At 39.2% G+C, this 16,524-nt stretch overlaps 1 protein-coding gene across 3 annotated transcripts in view; it reads left to right on the forward strand.

Moving 5' to 3' along the window:
• LOC108709942 (serine/threonine-protein kinase DCLK1) overlaps window positions 1-16,524 on the forward strand; it is a 221,752-nt gene that overhangs the window by 179,246 nt on the left and 25,982 nt on the right. For all 3 annotated transcript variants that reach the window (XM_018250240.2, XM_041584499.1, XM_041584500.1), the window contains 5 exons: window positions 9,954-10,087; window positions 10,405-10,482; window positions 11,716-11,812; window positions 13,896-13,976; window positions 15,223-15,336. In XM_018250240.2, the coding sequence (XP_018105729.1) occupies window positions 9,954-10,087; window positions 10,405-10,482; window positions 11,716-11,812; window positions 13,896-13,976; window positions 15,223-15,336 (504 nt within the window). The remainder of the gene's footprint in view (window positions 1-9,953; window positions 10,088-10,404; window positions 10,483-11,715; window positions 11,813-13,895; window positions 13,977-15,222; window positions 15,337-16,524) is intronic.

Here is a 16,524-nt window from a genome sequence, read left to right on the forward strand (position 1 = left end):
CCAGCTGCCAACATTCCCATTTTGATTTAAAGAGGTGGCAGTTATCAATATTTACTCCTACATGTAAATACTCTTTTTTTCATTTCTTTCTCTGCAATATACAATCCAAAGGTTTTAATGTGACGGTTTTCTTCACTAAAAGCACATCCGTTTGGTTTAATAGCAGAATATTTTTATTGCTGTACAATGACCTGCAGCAACCAGATTCTAATCGGTTCCCATCTGTACAAATGTTTATGAAACCTTTAAAGTCTTTCGAGTAACAGATCACATATGCCCAAGCCCAATTATATAGAGAATGAGATGCCGTCAATTATTGGTGAGCCGTTATGCCGTTTTATTGCTGTGTGAGGTCAGTGCACTCGCTACACAGTAAGTTACTTAAATTAAATTCTTTTTTGCTTTATGGGGCTTACTGCAGTGTAAAGTGAACAATATGGGAGTTGTTTATTGGGAACACAATGCTAGACATGGCATTTGGTCTTGTTCATCTGCTGAGTTATTTAGGTGATAATTATCAAAATGGTTCATTAAATTGAAGTATTTGTTGCCTTTGTTGAAAGCCCATTTAGAAAGCGATGATGCCCCATCGAAAGTTTCGCATATTTGCTAAAACAATGGAAAACGATTTCTCTTTAGCTCCATTTACTTCTTAAAATGAACTACTAAGCTGAAAATAAATGTTTTCATCACATATTTTATGGTGATGGGCAGGATTTCTGCTGTTCTTTTAATGGGCAGGATTTCTGCTACTTTGGAATTATTCTTACTCCTTATATGGTAGTGCTTTATTAAAACAAGAATTCTGCATTCAACTTTTTATTCCCGGCATCCATAAAAATAAAACCTGAACACTGGCTGGAATTTACCACCTGTAAGATGACAAACATTTTCTCTGAAGCTAAATGCAAACTGTGAATATTCTGATAAATGTTTTTCTTAAATAAAGTAGTGCTCCTGGAAAAAAAAATGTTCTCCCCACTAACTCAAATTTTGTGTTTGAGATGCTTTGTCTGTTTTTTATGCAATCAAGGTTTTTTTTAACAAAGAAGATACAGAAGATATTTTAGGTTTTTTAATTTAATACAACTTGGAAATTCCATTTTTGATACATTTGCATTTAAAGAATAGGTTTGTGTACCTTCTGAGGATTCCTTCAAAGATTTATTGGGCTTTGTAGTACAACAATGGTGTTAAAGCTCAAACATAATCCTCACAAACAAACCAGTTGGGTCCTCAGGGCCTCTGGTCCTTGAATCTACCTTTTCATACAGGTCAGAGGTGTCCTATGTGGGGATAGGCTAGGACCTGTTATTTCTGGGTCCAGGATCATCGATGTACCCACCACTGTGACATATACAGTAGAACCCCCATTTTACATTTTTCAGGGGACTAGAAAAAAATGATGTAAAATCCAGAAAAATGTAAAATCAAGGAAATGTATTATGAATAATATATAGGTGGGACAAGAAAACAACAATGTATATTGAGGGAAAACTTAAAATCAGGGGATGTAAAACTGAGGTTTCACTCTATTTGAATTCCTTGTCATTTGAATCATGTAAATGTCCTAATATCAATATGCATACAGCAGGAACAGAACCAAGAATAAATTATGTTGCAAATGTACAGGTATAGGATCCGTTATCCAGAAATCCGCTGTCCAGAAAGCTCCGAATTACAGAATGGTTGTCTCCAAAATAATCCAAATTTTAAAAAAATATTTCCTTTTTATCTGTAATAATAAAACAGTACCTTTTACTTAAGGTAGACTTAAGATATGAAGATCCGGTATTATGGAAAGATCCATTATCCGGAAAACCCCAGGTCCCAAGAATTCTGGATAAAATAAGAATTTTTCTATATATCATCCATTACAATTTCTGAAGTATGAAGATCCAAATTATGGAAAGATCCATTATCTGGAAAACCTGAGGTCCAGAGCATTCTGGATAACAGGTCCCATACCTGTACTATATCATTGCCACATTAGCATGTCCTCTGTTAGTGAAGAGGATGTTCTCCCCTAGCAGTACTCTCGAGTTCTTTGTGTTCTTCCTTTGGTTGTTAAACGGTTCTGTCAAGGCTAAGCTCCCCAGCCGAACAATCCTAGTGAGCTTCTGTGTATAGTAAAATTCTGATTTTATATGACTTTTCTTCAGCTTGTTTTATTTCTTTCTGGCAAAAAAACCCTCTATAAACATTTTCCTTCTCTCCACAACTGAAAATAAAGAGGCTTCTTTTCTGACAATGCACAGAAATGGATCCACATGTTCTGTAGAGACGAGAGTCCTGCTGACTATAGAATTTTCAGTTTTCAAAGGGAAATTTCATGGCGAGTGTTGCAATTGTCTCTTTTGGCAGAGCTAGCAAACTGTATGAAATTTCAAAAGAATTGTAATTGGTCTTCCTTTGTTGAATGTCATCCTTGCAGACACCCCCATCCAACATTGGCATTAAAACAGACAACTGTGGATCATGCCAAAAATCAGTCTAATAGATATGATGGAATCCAGTTGTACTCGCTCATTAAAGGAAATTTTGGAATGCCAAGAACTGCATCAGCCGTACATGAACTGGTTTGCTCTCTAGGCTGCAAGTGGAATATGATCAGAAAAAAAGCAGGCAATAAAACAAATATATTAACCCTGTTTATAATGTATTGGAGGGACTATTTTATATAATTCCACTATCATAAAGGAAAACCACGATAGTCTACTTGTGTTGAGAGGGACCATTTCCCCATACCCCTTAGGCTCACAGTGTCAAGCAATCACTCCTTGACCCTGCTCCATTATGAGGTGAATGGATTTAAAGGGGCAGATTTACTAAAGAGCGAAGTGGCTAACGCTAGCGACTTCTAGTCAGCATTGCCATCCCCAGGGACATTGCCAATTTACTAACAAGCACAGGCGCCAATTCACTAGCAAAACAGACCATCGCTAGTGGCCATTCGCACTCTATCGTCAGACGACTTTTCGCTATAGCGAACGGACGTTACGCCGCAAATTCATTAAAATGTGGATTTTAGTGAACGTTTCCTCTTTCATTAAATTTTCCTTCGCCACCTGAGACTAGACGAAGTGCTATAAAGAAGCTACATCTTCCTCAATCTTCTGTCACTTACATCATATCATGTGAGCCAAAAATGCATCCAAGTTCAAAAAACGTGTGATTGCCTGCAAAAGTCTTTTTTGAACCATTTTCCAGACATTTTCTAACATATTGAACATTCATTTTACAGTGGGCTCATGTGTAGGGCATTATATTAACTCTCTTGTCTTTATTAAGGTTCCCTGGACATGTGTAATACAAACAGGTAACTTAAACCATTTGCAGCAACATTTATGCAAATTGAGCTAAGCGCAAGATCACTAACAAAGTTTCGCTAAGCACAAATGAATGCTAGCACATCTTTGCTATGAAATGTTCGCACAGTCAAAGTAATGCTAGCGAAAAGTTGCCAGCGTTCGAGGCCCAAACAAAACTTCACAATTAGTGTATTTGTAGAGTATTTGCGCCTGGTGAAGTGGTGCGATGGGGGCAACGCTGGCAAAAATTCGCCCGAGTCCCTCTGCTTCCCAAGAACCTGTGCACTATCCAGAGGGACTTCAAATCCAGTCCAGTCCAGAATTTAGTGTCACAAATCCTTTATATAACAGAGATGGACAATATGTGTCATTTTAGGAGCTGATGGGAATAAGACTAGACCAACATCTGGAGAGCTTCTACATAGTAGTTGATCATGCCTGGCGTACAAAATCTGAACTGACAATATATTTCATGAATGGCATTGAAATCCAGTGTAGGGGTTGGCAGAGAAGCAGTTTGCAAGGTACATAAGTCTGAGCAGTGACATTCATGATGGACTATAGTGGTGACCATTTGCGGTAAAGAAGGCCAAAAAGTGAGAATTGCAATAGTCAATTTGTTAAGTTAAGAGAAATAAATGTTTTTTGAGAATAATGACCATGTTTGAGAATTCAGGACACACAACTATAGATGAAGCAAGCCTTCAACTGCTGGACAGCCAAAATGTACTTGGGTGAGCAATTGATAAGCAGGTTCAGTAGATGTTTATGAATAATGCCTTGAATGTTTAGGGGGGGCAAAATGATTTTTATGGAGAGCCCAGTAACTTCTAGTTATGCCAATGTTAGAATTATTCTATACATTGTACTGGGGTGGAAAAACAAATTTTAGTGATCTACAGTTCTTAAAATGTCCCAGCAGAAAAGATGGTCCTTGTTAATGATATACAGTTAATATAATTATACTTCACAAGATTCATAAAGAATATTCCAGCAGCTTTGAAGTTCATATATCATATTATGCTAACTTCTTATCTGCCAGAATGTCAAACATTATTTGCACGGATTTACTTCATTCACTGTGTATCCATTTCAATCACTTTGCCAGATATGCAATTTGCAATCTAATTCGTTGGGCTTAATTGTGATTATATAACCCTGTTACAAACACATGTGTCCACATACTTGAGTCTCATAATTAGGTGAATTGAAGGTGAATGAAGTACTGTGTTATATCATCACAACAGTTCTATAGTTCATCTTTGGACGCTGTTTTCATCCCGCTTAATGATTCAAGATAAGCTAAGTTCAAATACAGAAACAGTTTAATGCCCTCAAAGGGCCCCAGTTCTAACGATATGTAAAATCAATAGACAAAACACTACTGCATAGTAAAGTTGTGTGTATTTATAATTGTGTGTAATAATTTGGAGCACAGGGACCGGCGTTATTGGGCTCCCACCCAGAGAACCGGGTGCAAAGTACAAAAATACTTGCCCTATGCTCCCTGATCCATGTTTAATAATTACTGCTTGAGTGTTTGTGAGAATTTATATAAGAGTACAAGTAATGGAGGGCACAACCTAGTGTACAGATGGCGGCCCTTAATAATTTATTTTTACATAATAGGGACTTGACTGTGGGCAGCATATTCTATTCACGAAATGGAAAAAAAAAACACATTGAAGTCAATGGGTGTCAAAATTATTTTGACACGAGTCAATTTCGACTCCCGTGACAATTGTTATACATGCGCCTATTTTGGCCAAATGCATTAAAGTCGATGGGCATCCAAATCATTTTGATTCAGGACAATGCTTATGTGTGCAACTATTCTAATGTTTTCGAATCAGCGGATTTTTTGCCAGTGAATTTTCGTGAATTTATTCGCTGGCAGCGAAAAGCGGAAATTCGCCCATCACTACCTATGAGCTCTGCATCCTCTTTGTTTATTGGTTTGTTGGAATTACAGACTTTATTATTATTATTAACATGTATTTATATAGCGCCAACATATTGCGTAGCACTGTAAAGTAAATGTGATTATACAACTACATCACATGAATTACATATATAGAATATATGGAGTAACAAACATCACAATCAATACAGGTACAAAAAGGTGAGGGAGGCCCTATGCATAGGCATACAGTCTAAAGGGAAGGGAGTAATACACAAGGTGTGGGAGTGGGCAAGATCGAATTAAGTGGGTGAAAAATGTGGTACTGTATGTGGTGTTGCGTTTGGTAGTTAAGCAGAGTGAGGGTAGGCTTTCCGAAAGAAGTGCGTTTTCAGAGATTTCTTAAAAGCAGAAAGGTTGGGAGAAAGTCGGACAGACCGTGGGAGAAAGTTCCAGAGGAGGGGTGCAGCCCTTGCAAAGTCTTGAATGCGAGCATGTGAGGAGGTAATGAGAGAAGAGTTGAGTAGCAGGTCAGTAGAGGAGCGTAGTAAGCGATTGGGTGAGTATATAGAGATGAGTTCAGAGATGTAGGGTGGGGCAGAGTTATGAAGTGTTTTGAAAGTCAGTGTCATTAATTTGAATTTGATTCTGAAAGGTAACGGAAGCCAGTGCAGGGATTGACAGAATGGCGAGGCAGAGGAGGAGCGGTTGCTGAGGTGTATGAGCCTCGCAGCAGTGTTCATTATGGACTGGAGAGGTGACAGTCTCTGGAGGGGGAGGCCAATTAAAAGAGAGTTACAGTAGTCTAGAGGCGATATGATGTGAGAGTGAATAAGAATTTTGGCAGCGTCTTGGGTGATAAATGATCGTATTTTGGATATGTTCCTTAGGTGGAAGTGACATGATTTAATAAGTGACTGGATATGAGGAGTGAATGACAGGGCAGAATCTAGGATAACCCCAAGGCACCGGGCCTGAGGAGAGGGGGTGATAGTGGAATTGTTAACTATGATGGATACTTCGGGGATGTTAGCTGGAGGAAAGAGAACCATTTCAGTTTTAGAGAGGTTTCATTTAAGGTAGCGTTGCGACATCCAGGTAGAGATAGCGGACAGGCAGGAGGAGACGCGAGTTAGGAGTTCTGGGTTGAGATCAGGAGATGAGAGATAGATCTGAGTATCGTCAGCATAGAGGTAGTAGTGGAAACCATACGAATTTATTAATTTGCCAAGGGAGGAAGTATAGAGGGAGAATAGTAATGGTCCCAGGACATAGCCTTGAGGAACTCCAACAGAAAGAGGTAGGGTAGAAGATGCTACTCCGTTGTAGGAGACACTGAAGGAACGATTGGTGATGTAAGAAGAGAACCAGGACAGGGCTGTGTCACGAAGGCCAAGCGACTGGAGGGACTGGAGGAGGAGAGGGTGATCTACAGTGTCAAATGCGGCTGAGAGATCGAGCAGTAATAGTAGTGAGAAATGATTGTTGGCTTTAGCGGTTAAAAGGTCGTTATTTAGTCGAGTCAGGGCGGTTTCCGTGGAATGTTGTGGCTTAAAACCAGATTGTAGGGGGTCCAGCAGGTTGTTGTCAGAGAGGAATGAGGTTAGTCGGTTATAGATAGGCGCTCAAGTAGTTTAGAGATGAAAGGTAGCAGAGAGATAGGTCGGAGGTTGTCAAGATTGGAGGGATCAAGAGAGGGTTTTTTCAGAATGGGGGTGACAAGAGCATATTTTAGTTGAGAAGGAAACAGTCCAGTTGAGAGAGAAAGATTAAATAGGTGAGTTAAGGCTTTGATTAGACAAGGATTGGTATTGCGGAGAAGTTTTGAGGGAATTGGATCAAGCGGGCAGGTGGTAAGGTGAGAAGAGGCCAAAAGTTTTGAGACTTCCTCATCAGTGACAGGGGTGAAGGAGCACAGGAGAGACTGGGGAGTGTGGAGGGAGGGTGGTGGAAGTCTAGGGGGGTTGAGTAGTGTAATGTCCCTTCTGATAGTGTCAATTTTGTTTTTGAAGTGCTCAGCAATATCTTGAGCAGAGACAGATGTGCATGGAGGGGGTGGAGAAGGGGAAAGGAGAGTGTTAAAGGTGGAGAAAAGTTGTGCTGGTTTTTTAGAAAGGGAGTTAATGAGTGAAGTAAAGTAAGTTTGTTTGGCTTGGAAGAGGCTGGTGTTAAAGGAGCGCAGGGCAGATTTGTAGCTCCAAAAGTCTGATTCTGAGCGGGATTTGCGCCAGCGACGCTCAAGTGCACGTGAATGTCTTTGGAGCGCTTTTGTATGAGCAGTATGCCAAGGTTGAAGTGGTTTGGGTCTAGAACGTTTAGTTTTTATAGGAGCAAGCTCATTTAGGGCAGTGGTGAGAGTACTATAGTAGACAGAGGTAGCCACATTAGGACATGAGATGGCGGAGATATTAGAGTGAAGCGAGTCAAAGGAAGAAGAGAGATGTGACACGTCTACAGCTTGCAAGTCACGGTAAGTACGTGTTTGGGGAATAGCAGGGGGTGAGGAGGGAGTTAGTGAGAGTTGAAATGTGAGCATATTGTGATCAGAGAGGGGAAATGGTGAGTTAGTAAAATTGGTAGTTGAACAGAGTCTGGTAAATATGAGATCCAGAGCATTACCATTGGAGTGCGAGGGGGAGTCTGGGCACAAAGATAAGCCAAGGGAGGAGGTTAGTGAAAGAAGTTTAGAGACAGAAGAGTTGTTAATGTTGTTAACGGGTATATTAAAGTCACCTAATATGATGGATGGGATGTTAGATGAAAGAAAGTAAGGAAGCCAGGCAGCAAAGTTGTCCAGAAATGTTGCAGTTGGTCCTGGTGGTCGATATATGACAGCAATGCAGAGTGAAACAGGAGAAAAGAGCCTAATGCAGTGAGCCTCAAATGAGGAGAATGATAAAGAGGGAATAGGTGGAAGAACTTTAAAAGTACAGCGGGGAGAGAGAAGCAAACCTACCCCACCTCCAGGTCTGTTACCAGGTCTGGGAGTATGAGTAAGGTGTAGGCCCCCATAGGACAGGGCAGCAGGTGAGGCAGTGTCAGTACGAGAGAGCCAGGTTTCAGTAAGTGCGAGTAGGTTAAAGGAATTTGCAATGAAATGGTTGTGTATATTGGTGAGCTTGTTGCAAACAGATCTGGCATTCCAGAGAGCACATGAAAGATTAACTGGGTTTTTGGGTATAGGAGTAAGTGTTCTGTACTGTTTGAATTTGCTCCGGAGAGAAGGAGCTCGTGGCCCTATTATAACTGGGATGGGGTAAGGGACTTGAGCCCATTATATGCATATTGCTAATAACTGCCAAATGGATTTTTGGAAGGTTTCACTAATTTTGCTCCATGCCTCCATTCAAACAGAGGTGCATGAAACACAGTAGACTAGAGTGTATAGTTGTGAATGTCTCTCTAGTCAGGATAAGTAATAAAAGGCACTAAGTTTGCCCAGGAACAGTAACTTATGGCAACCAATATGATGATTGCGTTTAAACAGTGTGATCAGTAAATGCTTACTGCTCCTGGGCATATAAATTAGTGTCTTTTATTTCATCACCCCCTCAGAATCTCAGGTAACTGTATTGCATAGTGTCAGGCACAAAGGGAGCTATTTGGTGGTGGATGTGGTCCAACATTTCTAGAGATACTCTAGATCAGGTATCCCCAACCCTTTACCCATGAGCCGCATTCAATTGTAAAAAGAGAGCAGCACAAGCATGGAAAATGTTCCTGTGTGTGCCAAAAAAGGACTTTGTTTGGCTATGTGGTAGACCCTACATGCACTGGCAGGCTGTTTCGCATTGTGTCTGGTTTTATGCTACCAAAACTTGTGTCCAAGTCAAGAATTCAAAAATAAGCACCTGCTTTGAGTCTACTGGGAGTAACAGCCAAGAGGTTGGTGAGCAATATGTTGCTCATGGGCCACTGGCACATCAGTGCCTTAGATGAATAAATGAGTGATGAGCATCTGAAGTGCAAGAGCATGCTGTTCATTTACCATTTTTTGAGAGGCTGGACCTGACCCTATCCATGATTTTATTGCTAGCTCAACCCCATGTGTGAATTCCTATAACTTTAAGAACCATGTACCCTCTTATTAAAACAGCTAATCAATTATCAACAATCATGAACACTCAAGTTGTATCGAAAACATATGAAAACCCATTAGACTCCAAAATGGTGATCCTGTAGTTAATTGGTTCCCGTCTGGTGTCGGGTTTCAATGGCTGAAATATTCATGCAGCAGAGAGTCCCTCGCCAAAACCAATTCCTCCTTCTGCAAATTATTACCTGCATTAGTCATTAAAAAAATATTTTCAGTATATTTCTAGACAGTCTGCTTGACATATGTTTCTCTGTCTAGTCATATCTTAGAATGAACAATATCAAGGCAAATCAAACACTTTAAAGTCTATCAGCAGTCATTCAGTTGGGTTATGGCTGATTGCCCTATGAAATTGTGCTCTTGATTAGATTATATTGATTTGGTATGAAGGAAAATATTCTAATTATACATGGACAACCACCAAAAACTCTTAGGCCCTCTCCAACAGTAAGGGAAGTCAAGCATGAAATTTCACATTGAGGCAATCCTTAAAGGAATGAGCTTATATAGTACAAGCTGTGGTGTTGTACATTTTACTCTAACACACTGGAACTGAACAAAATGTATTAAGTAAAGTCTGACTAAAAATCTGGGAAATGGGCAGCATTCTATTAGTAATAAATGTGTTACTTCCATGTTATTCTAGGTTTATGAACACCAGGATGGAAGTAAATCACTGAAACTTGGAGACTTTGGACTCGCGACTGTGGTTGATGGACCTCTTTACACTGTGTGTGGAACCCCAACATATGTAGCTCCAGAAATCATTGCTGAAGCTGGGTAAAATATATTTTGTGGTCTGTAGCCAAACACTCTATACGGGAATCAGATGCCATCCAGTATTAACCTGGGACCAATGTTTGATTTAGTCTACTATTTGGTGAGGAACTTTATTTTCACCTTAATGAGCATCATATACTAAGAAATTACTAAAATCCTATAGGAAAAACTTAGGGGAAAATGTGACTATGGAAATGTTTTCCTTTTTGAAGGTGTGACATTTATTAGGCCCCACTATTTAATAAAGTTGGTCCGAATCCAGGCATGGGTGCAGGTAAGCTTTGCCTAATATCTCACTCCCTCTTCTTTTTCTTTAGGTACGGCCTGAAAGTGGATATATGGGCGGCTGGTGTTATCACATATATACTGCTTTGCGGCTTCCCTCCTTTCCGTGGGTATGTACAGTACTGAAAAAATGCAATATGTATTTTTATCCCATACACGGCCAGGCAGACATCTGTTTAACTGGAAGCCCAAATCCACCATCTGTCTCATTTTCTTGATTGCCATTTAATTGAACTAAAACGTTCCAATCTGACAAAATGGCAAAAGTTCAAGAAAATTTCTGAGGGGCCTCTATTGCAATCTAACTCCCAAAGATCTATATTTTCTAATGAACTTTTTCTGTTGGCCTGAGCCAATTTCACATAAAAATGAGTATTATAGTATGTTGCATATAGTAGTTATATTAGAAGCTTTTCAATATTTGTTTATTACCCTATCATTTTAAATTATATTAAATGGATACTTGAGTTCGCCAAGATTCTAAAATGTATATTAATGTTTGGCTATTCTGGTATATAAAAAAATAATAATAACAGCATTTCAATCCTGTTAATCTTATCCACCATGATAGACAGCGGGTAAAATAAGTACTGAACACGTCTCAGTAAATATAATTCTAATGGTGCTATTGACATGAAATTTATACCAGATGTCGGTAACACCCCAAGTAACCCACACATACAAAGAACTGGAAACAAATCAATTAAGTTATGTGTAGTAAAGTGGAATGACACAGGGAATAAGTGTTGAACACATGAAGAAAAGGAGGTGCAAAAAGGCACGGAAAGTCAAAAAATCTGTTTGGAAGCAATCCTGTGCAAATTAATATCAGCTGGTTTATTCCTAATTGATGGCCTATAAAAGGTTTCTCATTACCAAGGTATCACACAAAAAGCATCTCATGATGGGTAAAAGCAAAGAGCTCTGTGAAGATCTTCACAACCTTATTGTTGCAGAAATATATTTACTGAGAAAAACATTGACATGTTCAATACTTATTTTCCCTGCTGTGTACATGTTCCCTTTCTCCATGACATTTATGTTCATGCTACAAGCACTGGTCACAACAGTTGTTGCTTCTCATTGTCTGATCCTCTTCAGCCCACGAGAAGCCACAACAGTCGTTTCCAGTGAATGCAGCTTGATACAGATGGCCATTTTGATTTCAACTTGATTCAGGTAAAGCCAGTGTTAGGACTCCTAGGTTGGGATGGTTACTTTTTAGTACCCGCAAACATTACATAAACATGTGTAAAGATGAAATGCATTCACGGCAGAAAACACTTCTTTATTTTTGGGATGTTAAACGTGATAACTAGTTATTTCCTCTTTATATTTTGTAGAAGTGCCGATGACCAGGAGGTACTTTTTGATCAAATTTTAATGGGAAACATGGATTTCCCATCACCGTATTGGGATAATGTTTCTGATTCAGCGAAGGTGAATATTCCTTTTTTTGTATGGTTCTGCTATTTTATTCCTGCTATACACTGATGTCCTTCTTGCAGCTCTGCAACATTTATATTTACATAGTTACATAGTTAAAAAGCCATTCTTAAAGGCATTAACTGAATCAGCATCACAACATCACCCGGCAGTGCATTCCACAACCTCACTGTCCTGACTGTGAAGAACCCCATACGTTGCTTCATATGAAAGTTCTTTTCTTCTAGTCTAAAGGGGTGGCCTCTGGTACGGTGATCCACTTTATGGGTAAAAAGGTCCCCTGATATTTGTCTATAATGTCCTCTAATGTACTTGTAAAGTGTAATCATGTCCCCTCGCAAGCGCCTTTTTTCCAGAGAAAACAACCCCAACCTTGACAGTCTCCCCTCATAATTTAAATCTTCCGTCCCTCTAACCAGTTGCACTTAATCTCTGCACTCTCTCCAGCTCATTTATATCCCTCTTAAGGACTGGAGTCCAAAACTGAACTGCATACTCCAGATGAGGCCTCACCAGGGACCTATAAAGAGGCAGAATTATGTTTTCATCCCTTGAGATAATGCCCTTTTTTATGCAAGACAGAACTTTATTTGCTTTAGTAGCCACAGAATTCGACAACTTGTTATCTACAAAAACCCCTAGATCCTTCTCATTTAAGGAAACTCCCAACACACTGCCATTTAGTGTATAACTTGCATTTATATTATTTTTGCCAAAGTGCATAACCTGCATTTATCAACATTGAACCTCATTTTCCAGTTTGCTGCCCAGTTTTCCAGTTTAGACAAATCACTCTTTTTTAACACTGGTTGTTAAACTTGCAATGTGATACATTTTTCCTCTATACCAGTATTTTTTTTATTTTATATGTTTTTCAAAAGTATATAGCAACCTTCAATAGTAAAGACTGCAACTTTTTTAGAATAGGACAGGAGAGAGCCAAAGCAGATATGACTGCAAAGTGTGTTTATTCACACGAAATGTTATGGGTGTAAACCCCTTTATCAAGTTTTTCTTTGGCTCTCTCCTTTCATAATCTACATAAGTTGCAATGGCATTGGACGTCTGGATGGGACGTGAAAGCAGAAGCCTTGCTGGAAGGTACTAGTTGTGAATGGGAAAGCATCTCCAATAAAGTAAAGATGCTTGTATCAATGCACAGTATACATAATGATACTTCTTAATAGAATATCATTGCTTTATAGCAATACATGTAATATGCAAATAAAAATTTGCCATTAAAATGAATAATATTATAATGCAAAATGTGATTATTCTAATTCCTAATCTTATTAATGTGTAATTCCATTATTACTACATTCCCCCAAAAAAGGAAACTAGAACCTGTTAGCACTTTTACAGTCCGACTGCAACCTGAATACTGATGTCAAAATCTGATTGGCCACAATAGCTTACTACATCATGGCAACCTTGGCTCTTGTTGTAACATAACCCCCGAGGATAAATATATTGTGTATAATACATATTTTTCTCTATATATCGGATCTATTTATTAAATAATACCTTATGCTTGACCTGGATTTCTTCATTCTTTATTAAACATAAATTGAAGGATTTATTGCATCCCCAGGATCTAACCTGGGTATCATTGTATCTGTAAAGCTGATATGACAAGGGCGTTAAGTGGATGCTGGATGCTGATTAGCCCCAGTGGTTATCAGTTGGAAACACTTTATTATACTAACTAGCCTCTCATTGTCTGATAATTAACATTCTAATGGAGGCGTTTAGTCATCTTGGTTTTAGTGCTGGCTAATAATCTGTGGTGTTATCATACTGGGTCTTGATCTGTTAAATTGCTTATTAGGTGAACCCATAAACATATTGTGGTGCTTTTCTGTTAGAAATTGCCACACTGAAGGAAAAATTGTTCTGGAACTGTCAACTGTAGGATACATTTAGTTTTACTTGTCATCCACAATTGTTTCTGCAACTATCATTTGTGTCAGCTCATTGCATTTCTTTTTTTAGTGCTTTAAAGGTCTCTTGTTATCATGGAACAATATTGAGAGTTATAACCTTGCTCTGGAATAAACACTGCCCATATCTCTTGCAGGAACTTATCACCATGATGCTTCAAGTAGATGTGGACCAACGATATTCTGCTCTGAAAGTTCTTGAACATCCCTGGGTCAATGTAAGTCTCAATTCCACAATAAATGGTGACACAAGACTATTGCAATCCTACTTATTATGGCGGTAATACTGGGTTTAAATGTTTTCTTAGTTTCTAGGACCTTTATTCTAGAACAGTGGCTCTTGAGCAACATGTTGCTCCCAGTGGCCTCAAGGCTGGTGCTTATTTTTGAATTCTTGGCTTGGAGGCAAGTTTAGATTGCATAAAAACCAGGTGTACAGCCAAGAAGAGCCTCCTGCAGTCCACATAGGGCAGGCATGTCCAAAGTCAGGCCTGGGGGCCAATTGCAGCCCATTTTCAAATTTACACCAGCCCTCGGCCTCCATCATGAAATTAATAATAATGTGGCCCGCCAGCATAGTACGATCAGGAATCACGTAGCTGTAGCAGTAATATTTGGGCAAATTAGTGAAATGATCTGCCACTTGGTCTATACTGCTGCCTGTGTGCTGAAGGTGTTCGCAATAGACACGTTCTGGCACGGGGTGACGCGCCGCTCTCGCATACTTCTTAAGGGCTGAAGGTGTCAATAGACGTACTGATGTGCCAGTACAGTAAACTAAAGACGTATGCGAGAGCGGCGCATCACTACGTTCCAGTAAGTGTCTATTACTAACACCTTCAGCACACAGGCAGCAGTATAGACCAAGTGGCAGATCATTTCACTAATGTGTCCAAATATTACTGCTATGGCTATGCGATTCCTTGTTTAAATGAGTTAAATTATGTTACTGGTTCAAAGAATGTCAGACTGAATGGTCGGCCCCCACACATTTTCACCTCACCAAATCTGGCCCTCGTTGCAAAAAGTTTGGACACCTCTGACATAGGGGTTACCAAATAGCCAATCACAGCACTTATTTTGCACCAAGGGAACGTTTTTCATGCTTTTTACATTTGAATGTTGCTCATGGGTAAAACAAAAGGTTGTGGGAGCAATACAGTAATGTTAAGTCCTACCCTAGGGAGAGCTGAGCATGTAGTAGGCATTAAAGGCTGTCTGGACAGCTAAAGCCTGACACTTGGGCTGACCATGCTTACAATTATGATACTTTTGTACCAAAATATACCTTAATGTGGAATGATGAAGTGCACAAATATGTTTGCATGTGGCTATGTTCATTTGTACTCTGGGTAACACAACATAATAAAGTATTATTTTTTGAAAATCATGTTTGTTTACTTCTATTTCCATCTTTATCCTGTTGCCTCCATCAGTATATTTTTCTTGTGTTTCGCCTTGTAGGATGATGGGTTACCAGAGAACGAGTACCCCCTTTCAGTGGCTGGAAAAATCAAGAAACATTTCAACACGGGCCCTAAACCAAACTGCACCTCTGCTGGTGTCAACGTGATAGCAGTAAGCATAGAGATTATTGTACATTATACATTCTACTTTTAGGTCTTTAGTTTCCTAAAGGAATTTGTACCATTACTATGACTCCTGATACACACACACACAATGGTTATCAAAGCAATTTCTTTAGGGAATTAGAGTAGAAAACCATAACCCTTACAAATGCAGTTTTACTACATATACAGTTACAAATTCTACTCTATAATCAGTTATTATTATTATAAATAAATTTTTTCCTTGCCTATATTAAGCATTTTAACTAAAAACACATTTATATTAGAATCCACATTGGAAATAACAACCAATGGCAAATACATACCTAACACAAGTATTTCAGGCAGCTTCATCAACAGATTTAATATACTGTGTGCAATGTGGCCCAGTGAGCTACTTTATAATCTATCCCAGCCGGGAATGACCAGGTCCCATGGACTCATTACTGCTAATTGTGCTATAACCTTACTGGCCCAGTAAAAAGTAGAATACAGACATGAAGTGGAAATGTGAAGAATAAAGTAGTCATTTTATAACGTGGCCTTATATACACTCTACCTTGCAATGTGTACATTAACTGGATGCACATGCTATTGCACCTGTACATACTATTGTACCACTACAGATAATGACAGGAAACTACAGTATAGTGTTTTAAGGATACCCACCTAGGCATTCAGATGAAGTGATCAATAAATGTCACAAATTAGGCAGCTGTTTCTTATCAATTTGCCTATGCTACTGGTGCATTCATTGTTCCAATGGCCACTAACCCAACCATTCCAATTGCTGCAACATCCACCTCCTCTGCTGATGTTATGACCTGTGTTCCAAATTGATATTCCAGCACTAATAGTTGCTAACTGTGCCACCCATGTTACTAATTGAGCCACCTATTTCTAGAAGCAATCATGCTGCAAACTCAGCTGCTTGTTACTAATTAAGCCAATCATGCTTATAACTAATCTGCATGTGCTACTGACTGACTGAGCTCAAAGTGGTACGGATATGTCCAACTGGGTCACAGACTAATGATCTGTTGGACTGATTTACCTGAAACCCTGTTGGATCAATTCTGTCTAAATGGTGGGCCACTGGTTTTATGTAGCCCTCCAAGGTTGGACAGTCTTCTTGTTTTGTGTCTTGAAACATATACTTTTTAAGGCAGAATGTTTGTCTGGGGGTAAAGTGGCAACT

This window comes from Xenopus laevis, chromosome 2S (genome assembly GCF_017654675.1).
Source record: "Xenopus laevis strain J_2021 chromosome 2S, Xenopus_laevis_v10.1, whole genome shotgun sequence".
NCBI classification, from domain to species: Eukaryota; Metazoa; Chordata; class Amphibia; order Anura; family Pipidae; genus Xenopus; species Xenopus laevis.